Source organism: Phoca vitulina, unplaced genomic scaffold (assembly GCF_004348235.1).
Source record: "Phoca vitulina isolate PV1807 unplaced genomic scaffold, GSC_HSeal_1.0 scaffold1, whole genome shotgun sequence".
NCBI classification, from domain to species: domain Eukaryota; kingdom Metazoa; phylum Chordata; class Mammalia; order Carnivora; family Phocidae; genus Phoca; species Phoca vitulina.
In genome coordinates, this window is record NW_022589704.1 from 87,264,373 (window position 1) to 87,281,832 (window position 17,460).

General features: G+C 33.2%; 1 protein-coding gene across 9 annotated transcripts in view; it reads left to right on the plus strand.

Annotated features, from left to right (window-relative positions):
* LRP1B (LDL receptor related protein 1B) overlaps nt 1-17,460 on the plus strand; it is a 1,853,519-nt gene that overhangs the window by 1,291,278 nt on the left and 544,781 nt on the right. For all 9 annotated transcript variants that reach the window (XM_032387847.1, XM_032388632.1, XM_032390176.1 and 6 more), the window contains one exon: nt 13,184-13,333. In XM_032387847.1, the coding sequence (XP_032243738.1) occupies nt 13,184-13,333 (150 nt within the window). The remainder of the gene's footprint in view (nt 1-13,183; nt 13,334-17,460) is intronic.

Below are 17,460 nucleotides of genomic sequence, written 5' to 3' on the forward strand. Positions count from 1 at the left end.
GCTGAATAAGAGACTGTGTTGTCCATATATAAATGTAACAAATCATTTTCCCTTTTTATTTTTCTGGATATCCTGATGTTCTGTGGCAAATCCTCACCCCAATGTATTCTACCACACTTCTGCCCACAGATATCTTTATTTTTGATGTACAGAGGAAGCAAGTGAGCAGGTGAAGTTATCTCCTGCCTCTCTCCTCCTTCACTTCCCTACAATAAGCAATATTTCTATTTTGGTAGGTCATTAACATATCTGTTAACATTTGCCAACTGTAACTGCCCACTCCAAATTAAGTGAATTAAATTGTTCAAGGTGTAAGGTTCAAGAGGAAGAATGAACTTCAGGAACCTAGAAACTAAGGACAACTTAGTAATTTTCACATTCACACAAAACATTCCTCTTCTGTGTTTGAGGGACAATATGGTTGGGGAAAAAGTTGTTTTAGGAACCAAACAGAGATTTGAATCTCTGCTTTGATACTTATATTAATTCTGTGACTTTAAACATTCTTCTTTCCTTTTCAAAGGCTCAGTTTTATTATCTATAAGATAGAGATAATAATGTCTACCTTTTGGAGCTACTTTTAGAATTAAAGACACATACGCAATATCTTATGTTCCAGCAACTCCATACTTATATACTCTGAAGAATATATACTCTAATATATATACTCTCTCTATATATTATATATACTCTAATATATATATATATATATACACTCTAAAGAATATATACACTCTCAAGAATATATCCTTGACACAAGTACAAGGATATTCAATGTATCACTGTTTATAATAATAAAAAATTTAGAAAGAAACTAAATCTTCATCAAAAGAGGAATGAGTAAATAAATGCAGCATGTTTATGTGCTGAAATACAAGTATGTTTATGTATCTATGTATACAAAAAGACATAAATAGGTCTCAGAAGCATTGAGTGAGAAAAGTCATTAGCAGAGTGGTATTATGATAGGATACCACTTATGTAAGTTCAAAATGAAACATACAACATTAATATGTACTGCTCCTGGATGAATATATTTATAAAATAAATGGAAAAAGTTAAAGTGGAAATATGCACACCAATTTTATAATAGCAGTTCTCTTTGGGAAGGAACAATAATGACATTCACAAGAAAATTTCATCTTTACCAAAAGGGACATTACTGTATTAGTAAAATTTATTTCATATTTCATAAAAAGACTCAAATTAAATATAGTAAAATATTAATATTGTTCAGTTCTGGGTAGTGAATATATGAGTATTTATTAATTTCTTCTCTTCTCTATGTTAAATACTGGGTTTTCAAAATATCCCTAAAACAATCTGCTGTTTAGACAAAGCTGAGTTTTTTACTTCCCACACTGAGAAAGAACTTTAAGTCATCAATGTTTTCGCAGTGTCTCAGAGAAGAAAAAGCAACATTGAAATAGTAATTGAGATTTGGGAATCTGGTGTAGGGTAGGTGTTTCAATTGGAGGCGTGGTTAGGATCATTGAGTAAAGACCATTATATAATTCTGGATTAGTAGATACAGAAAGATTTTGAGGGAACATGGGTCAAAGAGTCCTGATGTATAAAGTGTCATTTGTTTCTTTTTTGCTGAAGAGTTGGTGGGCTATCCAGGAAGTTTCTGAAATTTGCAGTAATATTATCTTCAACCCAACTTACTAGACAGAAGTTTCTTAGAATAGTAAGTTATGACATTAGAGACAGTGGATGGTAAAGCCCCATTAATGTAGACAATCAGGTGTGTTTTGGGTTTTCTCATCTATAAAATTAAGCCTTTGTTTCATAGATTCTTTTTGGCTTTTCTTTTTACTCATTTAAAATATAATAAAAGCATCATTTGTGAAGAATTGTGTACACTAATGTATCCTTCACTAGCTGATTCTAAAAAATGATCTACAATAGGAGATGGGAGACAGTTGTGTGTCTTTCAGGATTTCATGAGAAACAGAACCAGTGGTGTGTATGAATAGAGAGAGAGAGAGAGAGAGAGAGAGAGAGAGATGTGTAGTCATATAGATATAGATATATAAAGAGATTTATTACAAGGGTTTGTGGAATGAGATTGTGGGGGCTGGCTAGGCAAATCTGAAATCCTCTGGCAGGATAGAAAGTCTCAGGCAGCAGCTTAAACTGTAGACCTTGGCTACAATTTCTTCTTCCTCATAGAAACCTTAGTTCTAGTCTTATGGCCTTTCAACTAACTGGATCAAACCCACCTAGATTTTTTAGCACAATATCCTTAACTTAAAGTCAACTGATTGCAAATAGTCACCACATCTACAAAATACCATCACAGCAAAATCTAGATTAGTGGGGATGATAGCCAAGCCGGGTTGATACATTAAATGAACATCACAATTTTTAAACACAAACTTTCCTATATTTTACCCACTGATCTATATGCCTGCAAATATAGCAATTGTGTATATTGATCCAAACGTAAATTTCCATAAATATTTACATAAAATCTAGTAAAAGCTCTATTAAGCAGAAACAGTAAGTGAACAAAATTTAGCTATCATTAATTAGCCATGCTTTAGGAATGGAAGCTGGGCAAATGACTTTATTTTACGGAATTTAACATGTTTGATATAGATTATTATATAAAGGATGATAATGTGTCCTTTTTAACCTAGGAGGAGAAAAAGAAACAATGCTTAAGAATGTTTCAGAAGTAGCCACATCTAAATTAAAAAAAAAAGAAAAGAAAAGAAAGAAAGGAAGGAAAGAAAGAAAGAAAGAAAGAAAGACATCTCTACAATAACCCTTCTTTCTTAAATCCAAATCCATGTATCAAGTGGCTAATGTTAATGTGTTATGCTAAGCATTGTGGATGACACAAAGATGACTTTTTATGTAATACTTGCTTTGTAGCAATGACATACTAATGAGAAAGAGTCAGAAACATGTTATAAGGATTCACGTGTAGTTTGTATGTATGTGGGCCTCTTGAAGAAAATGGAAAAAAAAATGTGTTCCTACAGAGTGCCAGTTACTGAGAAACAAGGCAAAAAGGGGAGATATGAATGCTTTCCTCATAGTTTACTACCTAAAAGGACTTGTAGTATGACTCAAAGTTATCCACTCCAGCCATATTTTCCTTCTTTGCTTCTCTCAACTTGTCAGACTTTTTCCCCTAACAGTGTATTTTAACAAGGTATTCCTTTTCCCAGAAATGTCTCCCATCTCAGTTGTCTGCCTATCTGCCAGATTTCAAATCAAATATTATTTCTTCAAAGAAGCTTTCCCTGACCTACCTTGACAAGGCCGAAGTCTCTTAAAATAGACACCTTTAGCACCATTTCACCTTACAGCTCCTGTCATTATTTTAGACTTCCATTGGTTGTTGAATATTTGAATAACTACTGCTTACCAGCTAGAAAGGAAACTACAAAGTTAGAGACCATATCTGTTTTATTTACCATTGTGTCCTTAACTCATAGCTCAGTGCTGACATATAAGTAGATCTTCAACAAATATTTGCTGAATGAGGTGACCACTGTTTCTTATCCAATAGCAACAGGATCTTACATGATTGAATAATTCCAAGATTTATTTATATATCATAGTTGAGTAAGATTACTTTGTGAAAGAAGTGCATATTAAGTGATCTGAGTGTTGTCCATGTTGCATTCCCTTCAATTATCTGATGAGTAGGAAATATTTGTATTTATGACAAATTTTTCTCAAAGTATGGAGTGTAAGAATTATGTCCACAGGATTGCTTATAAATAAAAGCATGGCTAACTAGAGAGGAAAAATTATAAATATTTCATTTCCAAATTTGCTTTTTCACATGTTCCTCTTGCTCTTTCTCCTCCCTCTCCTGTCTAACCCTGTGGCCATTTAGCTCTCCTTAGCACCTCAGAGATTTCTCATAGAAAGAAAGAATAGGACAAAAATAAACTTGGTCAAGTGAGTGTAAAGATAAAATTAACTTCTTTGTACAGTAATGCCTTATTCATTCTGATCGTTATTATAGTTTTTGATCTATCCCAATAGGCTAGAGAGACTATTATCTATAAATTAACTATAAAAAATATCATTGTGAATAAGTTTACAGCAGGAAAGTCTTATCTACATTCAGTCACTTCAGATTCTTTATTTGGGAGGGATGGAGGCCAGGTAAGATGATGTGGGTTTCAAGCTATTATAGGCATTGATTAAAATAGGTTAAAGACTGGGGGCGCCTGGGTGGCTCAGTCTGTTAAGTGTCTGCCTTCGGCTCAGGTCATGATCCCAGGGTCCTGGGATAGGGCCCCCCCCTTAAGGCTCCCTGCTTAGCAGGGAGTCTGCTTGTCCCTCTCCCTCTGTCCCTGCCTGTGCTCTCTCTCTCACTTTTTGTCACATCAAAAGAATTCAAGGGACCTCACTTTTTAAAAATAAGGTTAAAACAAATTTCTGTATATATTTTCTTGCTTGATATATGCAGTTATATTATTTAAATATACTTATTACTCAGCACAGTCACTTTTATTATGTATGGAATATAATCAATATATAAAGTCATGTTCCCCAAAAGAAATGTTAAGAACTTAGAGCTTACAAAAAGGCCAGAGGAATTAACAAAATTACACACTGATATACACAAAATAATTTAAATTTATTATATTTTTTTATCTGATCATTTGTTTACTCATTCTTTCAAATGTGATCAAGTGTAAAAAAAAAGTTATTAAAAAAAGGTTACGAAGTGTATAGTAGGTGCCAGAACCTGAAAATAAAACCTGGGATACATTATCAAGAAGGTCATAGTCCAGTGACATAAAAAGACAGAAATAATTACAAATCATTTGATGAAGTGTCATTCATGAGTACTATTTCCAGACACCATAAAGGTATATAAGTAGATACTGTGAAAATAGAGGAGACAACCAATGTTGTGTGAGCAAGAGAAATAGAGGAAAGTGTAGTACCCAAATTGGTAATATTTGAAATTTCAACTGGATCTTGAAGGAACAATATACTTTTGTTTTTGAGGCAGGGACAGAAGAGAAGGGGCTTACCTTATTCTTAGTAGAAAGGAAAATAAGCATAAAAGGCACAAACGTGATATGTCTAGAAAACTCGGAATTCTTCTGTGTGTCTAGGGAAAAAAATCTAACGCTAGGGGATGTTTGGGATTACACTGACAGGAACTCTAATTTTAAAATATTCAAATGACACAATCCAGTGCTTTTAAAAATATTTTGTTCTATTTTACCTATCAAGCTATAAAATATAGTTTTGGCGAATTATAAAACAATAGGTCTTAAACCTTTTTAAATGATCTTTTAGAACAAAACACTCCTCAAGAAAAGCCTGTCACTGAGTCTGATCTTGCCTCCAATTTTGCATGTGTTATTTTCACAAGTCACACATAATTTTTGCCAATCATCAAGATCTTGAAATATGGGATAAATTGTCTGAGATAAAATGATTAATGCGAGGGAGGATGAGGCAGATGCTGAAATCTTAGCTCCATGAGATAAGCAACAAAGAACTAATTAACTTAGTTCTGTAACTCTATTTGTTGTCAGTGACTTCTTAAAGCAGAATGAATGAAGAGGGATGATTTCAAGAAAGAATTTAGATCTGGTTAAGATAATAGTTTAGACACTTGGCAGTGGAGGAAAAAAAAACAAAACAACCACCACCGACCCTCCCCCCACCTTTTTTTTTTTTCCTTTCTCTGGCTAAGGACCTGGAAATTAGATTGACAAATGACAAACTACCCAGAGAAAAACAGTTTATTAACAAGAGTAACACACACATATGTAGGGAAACTCACTGATCAATAACTCAAAGGAGTGGTTAGAATTTGGGCTTATATAGCATCTTAACAAAAAACAGCAAACTTATAGAATAATGACAAAACAAAATAATGACAAAACAGTAGTGACAAAACAAAGGAAAAGGGTTTTAAACTTACAAGGGAGGCAAACTATGGGAAGGCAAATATCTGAGGGAAACGAATGGAAAATAAGGGTTGTGTTAGTAAGGTTTATTATGTAGATTCTTCTCTGCGCCATCCTTTGGCTGGTAAGAGTCTTGACTGGTCTCTAGTGATTAAGTGGATAGGACTGCTTTTAGCAAAAAAGGAGGGCAAAGAGCTTTTATTTTTTGTCTGCTATTTCTCACTTGTCTTGAAATCAAAATAATTCTTAAGCCAAAGTGACATATTTTGGAGTGGCATATTCTGATCCCTTACGTACTCAACTTTTTCTTGAATAATATGCTTTTTTTAATTAAAAATTTTATTGAGATAGTTTTAGATTCGCACGAAGTTATAAAAAATAAGACAGAGACTTTCCGTATAAACTTTATCTAATTTTCCCCCATTGGAACGTTATGTAAAACTATAATGAAATATTACAACCCAGATCCCGACCTTCATGAAATCCATTAATATTTTTCAGATTTTATGTTTTACTTGTATTTATTTGTGTCTTTAATTTTAGATCTAATTTTATCACATGCACAGGTTCCTATATCTAACACCACAGTCAAGATAATGAATACAATGAATGAAGTTCTTATGGATAAGTGGAAAAACAAAAGAATAAAAGAATAAAAAAAGATACTGAATAATTTCAACACCACAGTGGTCCTTCCTACTGCCCTTTTATGACCACACCTCCTCTCTCCTGCCTACCACCTCCTTCCCCTTTCCTCCCCACACCATCTGTCTTCCATTTCTAATATTTTTTTGTTTTTAAAATGTTATATGATGCAGTCATACACTATGTAACCTTAAGGATTGGCTGTTTTTGACTCAGCTTATATCCTTGGAGAGTCATTGAAATTGAATCTATCAGTACTTTTCTTCTTTCTCTTGCTGAGCAGGAGGCCATGATATGTCAATACAACAATTTATTTAAGCATTCTCCTCTTGCAGGTGATGGGATGATTCTAAGTTTTGACTACTATAAATAAAGCTGCTATAAACATTCATGTACAAGTTTTTGTGTGAACATAAGTTTTTATTTCCCTGGAATAAATTCCCAGGAGTGCAGTTGCTGGGTCCTATGAAAATAGGATGCTTAGTTTTATAAGAAACTGCCCAGCTGTTTTCCAGAGGGGCTGTGTCACTTTCGTTCCCACCAACAATGTATTAGTGATCCAGTTTTTCTCTGCATCCTTGTCAGCATTTAGTGTTGTCACTATTTTTATTTTAGGCATTCTTACAGGTGTGTAGAGATGTCATTGTCACTTTAATTTGTATTTTCTTTTCATGTTGAACATCTTTTTCACATGCTTAATTGTCATTTGTATATCTTCTTCTGTGAGAATCTGTTCGGTTTTTTTGCCCATTTTTTTAAATTGGATTTTTTTAACTGTTGAGTTTTGAGTGTAGTTTCGTTGATACTAGTCTTTCGTTCATTTGTTGTGTGTTTTCAGTAGCCAGTTTCTACAACTATCACAATCCTAGAAGCAGAAGGAGTTGTGTTCTATTGTCTGATATGTGGATTGCAAATATTTTCTCCCAGATTGAAGCATGTCTTTTATTGGGCCTCACAGAACAAAAGGTTCTAATTTTGATGTACCTGCGTAATTGAGAGATACTGTAGTAATGAATGAAATGCACAATCTGAATACACCTCACATTAAGTTATCTCAAAACTATCAGTTGTGGGGATTACCAAAGAGATAGTTGCAAATTTTAGACTAGGATTTTAGCCTTAAAAGGAAATACAAGAACTTGTAGTACTAAAGAAATAGCTAGTTTTTATTGAGCGCTTTCTATGTGCTAGACACTCTTATATTATTATTACAATTTCCTAATGGTGAAATGAGGGTATAGCAAGGTGGAGGCTGACTAGTCCTTTGTAGATGAACCCAGAAATGAATAGACAAGCTGACTGAAAGATGGTACCTTATATTTATATTTACCTCAGAGAGAAGCCAGGGATGAAGCACAAAGAGTGCTCAGGTTTCCTCAGCCTATTTATTCCTGCACTTAAAAATCTGAGCATTCTTAAGAGATATTTTTTGAGATAGCCTGATAACGAATAGGCAATTAACTCCACTCTACTTCCTCATGGAACAACCATGCTCCTTTGGAGCTAAAAATTCAGTGTTTCAGAAACAGTTTTGCCTCCCAGAAAAATCATGCCTCTTCTGGTGAACTCTGCAAAGATCCATTTTGGAGTATCTAGAATATTATAATTCTTCCACAGGTATAGTGCGGGATGCAATTTTATGATTTTTCTTCACCTACTGTGTATTTTCAATAGTCCGTTTCTACAACTATCACAATCCTAGATGCAGAAGGAGTTGTATTCTATTGTCTGAAGATAATTCTACAAGGAGAAAATTTAGAAAATGTCAATTTTTTTTATACATGTCTAGAGGCTTTAAAGGTTATTTATGTTTTAATATCCATAGTATGCCTTCTTTCCCATCTATATCTTTAGTGTTCCTCTGTCTCCAAAGAGATCGCCTCATAATACACTTCCCAGCAATACTTAAAAGGCCTCATTAAACTTATTATATATTCAAATTTGAAGGTTTATAAAAAATATACAGTTTTTAAAAGGAATTTCTTAATGTTTATATTCTAAAATCATCTGAAGCGTTTTTTTTTTAAAATACTGATTCCTGGGACCAACTCAAACCAATTAACTTAGAATTTCTGGGAGTGAAGCCCAGGAAACAGTATTTTTAATAGTTTTCCAGATAATTGTAATGCATAGCCAGGGATGAAAAATTTGAAATGAAATTTGGTGTCAGAAAAATATTAGGAAATTACCATGTCTAGAAAGCATTAACTTTAAAAATTCCTTTTTTTCTATATATTTGCATTTTTGCTTTAATTCCATATTGTATAGTACATTGATTTAATTTTGAGTCATTTAAAAAAGAAGTGAGACACATAAGGTGAACTTCCCAGGATTTTTTTAATCTTTAAAAAATTTTTAAAAGATTTTATTCATTTATTTGAGAGAGAAAGAGAGCACACAGAGGGACAGACAGAGAGGGAGAAGCAGACTCCCCACTGAGCAGAGAGCCAGACATGGTGCTCCATCCCATGCCATTGAGATCAGGACCTGAGCTAAAGGCAGATGCTTAACTTACTGGGCCACTCGGGTATCCCTGAACTTCCCAATCTTAATTGGGACAAAATTTAAAACTCAATGGACTTAATTTTTTTTAGTAATATATGAAAATACAGTTAGACTATTTTTTTCTAAAAAATATTACATAGTTTTTTATATCAATGTATTTCTAGTATGAGAGCAATTACATAATTTTGGCAAATTACATTGTCTCAATTAAAAAATGCACTGGGCTACTTAAATCAAAATGTTAAAATAATACATTAAGGGAAATCTTTGGCTTAAAATAAAAAAGGTCAGAATGAAAGCATATGAATTAACTCTGCATTTTTACAATAATAGAAAAGATAGGTGAAAATGTAGATTTTTCTCTTCATAAAGGCTTTTAAATTTAAATGATGACATTTCTTCCTTTGATATACCTGTTACATTATTGAATCTAGGTTTCCTCTTTTGATTACCAAATCCAGATGATATTAAAAATAAACATGTCTTATAGAAACAAGTCTATATTAATAGTGGTATATTCTGTAGAAAGATCCAACAGTCCTTTTGAAGATGTTTTAATCTCAATCACCCTCACCCATTCTGAGGACCTTTTAGTACAAACATAATCATATCTCTTTGCATAGGTTTTAGGACACTTTATAAACATGCTTGTATTTGATCTGTTTTCTCATGGCTATTGATTTAGCATTCTAAAATCACTGAGTAGTTTCAACTGCATCAGTTTATTGCTTAGTGACTCATCTTTTGAAATAGTGCAATAGAGACTCGATTCAGAAATTATTCCAATAAATGGACACCATTAATTCTTCAATGTTATTAAGACCTAAGTGTATGAGAATAACGAAATAAAAAATCTTATGCTGTGAAAACATTTACATTAAAGGCTTTAAAAATATGTACTTCTAAACATGCATATATCTGTGAATTTAAAACATATCACCAGTTTCTTGAATTCATAATAGGATTTTTAAAACATTTCAATTCCGGGCACCTGTGTGGCTCAGTCAGTTAAGCATCTGTCTTTGGCTCCAGTCATGATCTCAGGGTTTTGGGATGGAGCCCCACATTAGACTCTCTGCTCAGTGGGGAGTCTGTTTCTCCCTCTCCCTCTCCCCCGGCTCATGTTCTCTCTCTCTCAAATAAATAAATAAAATCTTAAAAAAAATTTTAATTCTATTTTATAAACCCATGAATAAATATGCTCAAGAACGTTCAGAGATTAAGCTAATACATTTAACAGAAGAGAAGATACCCATAGGTAGCTAAGTGACTTATCACAAGAATATGTAGGCTAATATAGGGACTTGTTATTTTTTTTCTTGTGAATCTTAAAATGATTAGTCCTAAACTATTCCATCCTAATATTGATGCAAAAACCTAAGCCAGGCCAAGTAGACCTATTGAATCATTGCCCTTCTCTTTTGTCATAGCTTCTGGGTATAGATAGTGTATTAAAAAATTATGTTGTGGAGATAATTCAACTTTAGTAGGGAGAACTCCTTGAAGACAACTTACAATTTTCACAAGGGAATTAAATAACCCATTCATGCATTCAGTGTTTATAAATTTTCTTCTCTTCTCTAGGCATTAAGTTCGGTACTGAAGATCAAAGCTCACTGCCACCCTGCTTCTTTTCTTTAGGCACTCATAGTCCATGAACAAAAATGTTGAGTAGTAAACTCTGGGCAACTCTGACCCCAACACAGTAACTTCCCTGCTCTGTATGACTGCTTTACACAGCCAGTGTTAGAGTCCAGAAATCCAGGGTGTTAGGTGGATGAGAAAGTTCTGACACTGTGGGTTAATCTGGAGTTGGGCACATTTGGTATTAACGCACCTTTTCCTTCAAAAAAAGGGGTTGAGGAAACTTAGACAAATTTAATCCCTTAAGAAAGGCCGACTAGAATATTGATTTTAAAAATGAAGGTGAAGAAAAATAATAGATTAGTCGATTGAAGCCAGGAGTGAAGTTAGTGGTGTAAATGCAATTCCTTTACAATTTCTGCAGATGGGTCACAAATATGACTCTTTAGGTTCTTTGCAGCCAAAGCAAAGAGAGAAATATGATCAGTTACGATTTTATATTTTCTACTATAGCTTTTTCTGGCACTGACCCCTGAAAGAAATTTCTCCCATGGGTCCTTGTATAAAGAGGTCACTATGTGATATATTATTTCAGACACTATATCCTGGGAAGTGTAACAGTGGTTTTCCTATGGCTACTTTTTATAGCATCCTTCATTTAAATCAAAGGCACAATGTCAGAGCTCAATTCACCAACAGATTAAGTGAGGGACAAAAATCCAGCAATCTAAAAATGCAGGTAGCTCTCTGATGGTTTGGCTTGATTGAGAGATGAAATTTGGAATATCTAGAGGGATAGATAACTGCTTAGAAGGAATTCTTCATAAATGTATTAATTCACTTCTTGATGAAGATTTGACTACAAAATGTTTGGCATATATTTTGTACCATAAATCTCTAGTAAGATATTCTTCATTGCTGATTAAAGATAGAATTATATGATTTAGATAGCCAACTAAGCGGAAGGGTAAGTAGACCACATCTGAACAATAAGTGGTCTAAACCAAGATTTTTACCAGAAAAAATGCACGGAGGTGACTCAGGAAGTACCTACAGAATAACTGAACTTTCTCTGATAAAAAAATTGAATAATGGATGACCTTCAACCTGAAAATATTACACCAAAGAATATGAATGTGATAGTTTTTATTTGATTATTCTCTTAAAGCTAATCACTCACAGTAGTCATAAAAAAAAAAATCTAAAAACTTTATCCCTGAAATGTCTAATTTTATTTATTAGGTTTGTTCTGTACCTTTCAGACTTGGATTAGTAAAACATACCAATAAATCAATAAATAGCTGATATATTGTATAGACTTGTAGTATTATTTCTACTTGATTAAAACTGTTCTGATAAATTAATTCTACTCCCTGGATTGGGACTATCTGTAGCTGTAAATATTTGGACTATATTTAACTCTTTCTCAATGCACTGGAACTCATGTGATTCTCTCCAAGTGTCTCCTTTCTTCCTTTTTTTTTTTAAATTTGTGTTAGTTTTTTGTTTGTTTGTTTGTTTTTTAAATAGGGAAGGGATTTTTTCTTTTTTGTGTGTGTGTGTGTGGTTTGCTTCCTTCATTCTCGGAGGAAGATTCCAGAACCAATTTATTGTACTGTATGCCTGAGTATATGTCCACATTGCTTTTCCACAAGTAGTTGTGGGTCATAGAAGACCAACATGGAACCACAGAGTTATTGTTATAACGTGAACCCTGAGCCTACTGAACATGCCAGTAATTGAGTAGATGTGTACTAAGAATCCTCGGCAATCAAAATATACATATCTTGAGACCTTTGAAAACCACAAATACCACTATAACATACGAAATTGTCCATAAAATGCAATAAAGCTAACCTGCAGTGATATACTGTGACGTGGGGATAATGATCTTAAGCCTTTGGCTTGGTTCCCTTACTAGATAGTTAGTTTTTCACCCCATGACAGATCCTAAAAAAGCCCAACTCAATTCCATGCTTCAGTGACATTACAGTTTTTTTGAAATTCTACTTTTGTATTTCCTTGAAAATCATTGAAACCAATAACTTGAATCTATAACTGCCTAAAGTAAATTTTACTGAAAGTAGGGGGAAATTAAAAATTTCATCAATGATATTAGTTTCCCAAAAAAGTATTGTGCATTAAAAGTTTCTGAGGCAGAGCAGTATAATGAAGAGGGCAGGCAGTCAATTTGGAAATCGAAACTTTGTTAATATTTCTGTAAGGTCCACTTGCTAGCTATGGGCTCAAAAAGATTTCTTCACTATTCTAAATATTATTTTTCTTATTCATGAAATGAGACAGTCATTGCTCTCAGTGTCACAGATTGTTCTGATAATCAACAGAGATAATGCTTAAGTGCCTATAGAAGTATATTGTTCCACAGATAGTTAACACAGTATATTTCCCTCTTAGCCAGATCTTATTTTTAAAGACAAAAATCTAAGCTTGCAACTTATTTTTTTCCCCTCAAATCTAGTGCTAGGTGAACATTACTATTTAAGTGGCTACTGTTATGTTTAAGTTGTATAATTTAATTACAGGTCTATCGATAGACTATGTGGAAAACAAGCTTTATTGGATCAGTTCGGGAAATGGAACCATAAATAGATGCAACCTGGATGGTGGTAATTTAGAAGTAATAGAGTCAATGAAAGAAGAATTAACAAAAGCTACAGCCCTAACCATCATGGGTAAGTGTAATGGTTCTATAGCTAGGATGCTATGTATTGATTGGGGGTTGATTAATTATGACCTGTTAAAAGCTTAGAAAAGTTACTGCTCCATTAATACCAGAAGCACATTCAAATTATACATCTCTATGAGAGTTGGTTTTTTTTCCCTTTTTTTTTCTTATTTAACCTTAGCAAACAGACTTGTAAGATTATCCAGATCAGAGACTTTGTACAGTTTGCAATGCAAACTTTACCATTACTGATTCTTGGCTGTGACTGGTATTATTTTACTATTATTTTCTTTGTTCTACTGCAGTGTTCTAAAGTGTAAGGGCCTTGTTTATTTGTCACATTAAAGTCAAATCTGGCTTATCTCTGCTTATAAAGGGCAGCTTGATCCACACAGATAATTCAAAAAACAAGGCCACAGGACCCATTGACCAAGAAATGAAATTATTCTCCCACAAATAATTCTTTCTTATTTTTAGGGATGAGTAGTCGTACTGATTTGAGCCTCATTTCCATTCTTTTTGGTTCAGTCTATGGGGAAAAAAAAGATGCTAGATGAATGAGACAATCAAGAAGCTAACAGGGGGGTATGGAAAAAATAATCATCCTCTGTATTGATATTAGAAGTTGATTTTTGAAATATGAATTTTTATACAAAATAGTTTGAGTTTTAGAAAAGATGTTAAGAGGAGATACCATAAAGAAGCGCTTTTTGGTGAGGATGGCTCTGCCTTTACTTATTGAATGGCTGACTCTAAACTGATATTCATGGTAGGTCAGCAGTATGAGGATTAGATCTTCCACATAGAATCTCAGTAGTTATGTTTGGTTATGGGAAATCAGAAAACTGATTTCATATTTGCAATTCTAAATATGAGGTATTCTGGATAGCATTTGGTATGAGTGTATGTATATGTGTGTGTGTGTGTGTGTGTGTGTGTATGTACTATATATATATAATTATATGTATATATATAAGTACTACATATATATATAACTATATATACTATTTATGAAAAGCCAATGTGAATATATTTTTAAACATTTATATAGGTAATTAAGTCTTTTAAATTAATATTCTACCATCTTCACCTCATCATTTCTCAAATTGAATGTTAATTATTTTTGGTTTTGTTTTCACTAGTGACTATTGATTAGTATATAAAGTTTAAAAGTAAATAGTTGTTAATTGAGAAAGATATGAAAATTTATTCTCTACTAAAAGAAGTGTTTTAATCACCTTTTATTTCAATTAGACTTAAAATATCTGAATAAAAGTGAATAAGGTTTAGATATTGGAAATTATTATTTAAAACAGGATGAGTTTGGGATATAAAAAAAATTAAAATTAAGTTCAGTTCAACATGTATTTAGAATCTTTTAAGTATAGACAGTGCACTTATCTCTGAAGTACAAACATAAACATGGACACTATTCTCAAGCAAAACAAAACAGAACATACATTTCTGTGAGGGAGAGAGAAAATAAGATTGTTTTAACCAATCGTCAATCACAAAGAATATCTCAGTTTCAATAGCCGAGAAATACAGAAAATAAATATATTTGCCTTAATAAAGTTGTGAGAAACACATGGAAATGTACGGCAATACACTTTTGAAAATGTAAAGTTTTTTACAAACGTCAAAAGTAGAGACTGGAGTCACTTAATTTGGTCTTTAAGACACTGGAATTTTACCTCATTGGGCATTTGCAGATCCCTGACATAGTGTGACACGGACGTTTAGTAACTTTCTTTTGCTGTAGTTTTATTCCTAAATGGCTGTCTTTCTGCTATTATTGTCACCTTTTTTTTTCTAATTGTTTCTTAGAACTAGTGTAATTTTTTTAAAGTTTTTCTCCGGAGGAAGAATTTAAACTTGTAAAAAAAAAAATCTTATTTTTAATAATGTCCCAAGTTTCTTTCTAGCCTTTGGACAATTCCTATATTGTTTGTAGAATATGATGTTGCCATTCTTTTCATTGTGTGTTTTCAGAAGTTACACACACACACACACACACACACACAACAGGACTATATCTGACAAGTAGGTTAAAAAAAAAAGCATAAATTTATTTATAATTTTCTTTTAAGGCAATAAGGAAAATAAGGTTATTTTATATTACTCAGCTTTGCCAAATTAACAAGAAAATTTTGTATTATGTATATTTGTACATATTTTAAATCACCTGAGTAAAAATAGCAGAGTTTAAAGTCTGCAACAATCCCCAAATCACCACCCACATTATGTTTTCAAAAATTGAATTCCAATATACCTTATGAAATCAACCTAAACTAGCAAATAATATAGCCGAGGAATACAATAAATTAGAGGGAAAAATGTTAAAATACGGTATAACATTTCAAAGAACATCTTTGACTTTTTAATGAATATATATATATACACACACACACATATGTATACTATAAAAATCATTTCCTCATGGAATAATGGAAAGCTTTATAAAGGTTTATTTCTGCTAACATGATTGCTACCCACCCTGCTGTTAGTAGAAAATGAATACTAAACTTGCAGAACTCAATGCTGTAAACAAGGTCTCAAAAATAGAGCAGTTGTTCCTTGTAGCTAAATAAAATAAAGTCAGTTTTATTCCCTGATAAAATCAAAGAGTGAAAATTTGGAGGAAATCATAATCCCTATATTGTGTCAGCTCTGTGAAACTGATACGACATCAGCACCACATGGTAACCCAACTTTGCATACATTAAAATTATTTTAACAAGTGCGTGGCCACGTATGTATACCCCTCCCTGCCACCATAATTTGATCAAACCTGAAAGATAAAAATAAATATAATAAAACCTATTAATGCCTCTGTTGTCAACAATGCATTCAGTGGATATATCAAAATATATCTTTAGTTTGGAGGTTCAAAACTTAAAGGAGAGTACCTTAGAGAAGCAACAGAGCAAACTTTATTTTACAAAGTTTCCTAGCTTGGCTCTGAACATGCTCTGTTGCTCAAATTCCTCCTTCTTTGAGAACCTCTCCTTTTTCTTTGGGGATGGAATAAAGGGTGATGACCTGTTTCCTGCTGAGGCTAAGTATTATAGTCATATAAAAAAGGCAATATAAAAGTAAAACAGAACTTTACAACTTACTATCCAGGGGATTACTGATGATTATAGCTACAAATGTTTAAGGAGCCATTTGCTCAGTAATACTGAAATTACACATCTAGAAAGCAAGGAAATAATTGTGCTATGAAAGCTACCAGTTACATACCAGTGTATGCCAGCTCCTCAAGACATCCTACCTAGGCAATGATAACTAACTGAAAGTTTTTGTGTCTCTAAAATTTAGAAGTAGTTTTCCTAAAATCAAATGAAAATTCTCTTTAGACACTTCTTATCATTTTTTCAAACCTCAAAGATGATAAATTATAATGATTTAGAGTTCCTAGTTTTATTTGGAAAAATATATACAAAAGAAACTGAAAAGAACTTAGAAATACTAAGATCAGGAAAAGTAGAAGGTTAATAAAGCAATGATTTGATGATTTAACCAAGTTCAAGACCCCAAGATCAAAATTGCTATATCCAAATTTCACACTTTGGCACTTCTTACAAGAAGTAGTGCTTAACTTCTGTCCCCTTGAGTATGAGCTAGACTTAGTGACTCATTTCTCATGAATAAAATAAGACAGATGTGATGGTGTGTGACTTTAGAGATAAGATCATAAAAGGCGTGAGCCTTCCTCCTTGTCCTCTCTTTCTTGGATGGCTGACTCAGGGCAAAGCAAGCTGACATGTCATGAGGCCATCCACATAGATCAGTGGAAAAGTCCACACAGCAAGGAACTGGGACCTTTGGCCAGAAGCCATGTGAGTCAGTCATCTTGAAAGTAGAACCTCCATCTCAGTTAAAATTTCAGATGAGCAGAGAAAGTCAATTATCATATGGTCTCACTTATTTGTGGAACATAAGGAGTAGCATGGAGGACATTAGGAGAAGGAAGGGGAAAATGAAGGGGGGAGACAAACCATGAGAAAATATGGACTCTGAGAAACAAACTGAAGGTTCTAGAAGGGAGGGGGTGGGAGGATGGGTTAGCCTGGTGATGGGTATTAAGGAGGGCACGTACTGCATGGAGCACTGGGTGTTATATGCAAACAA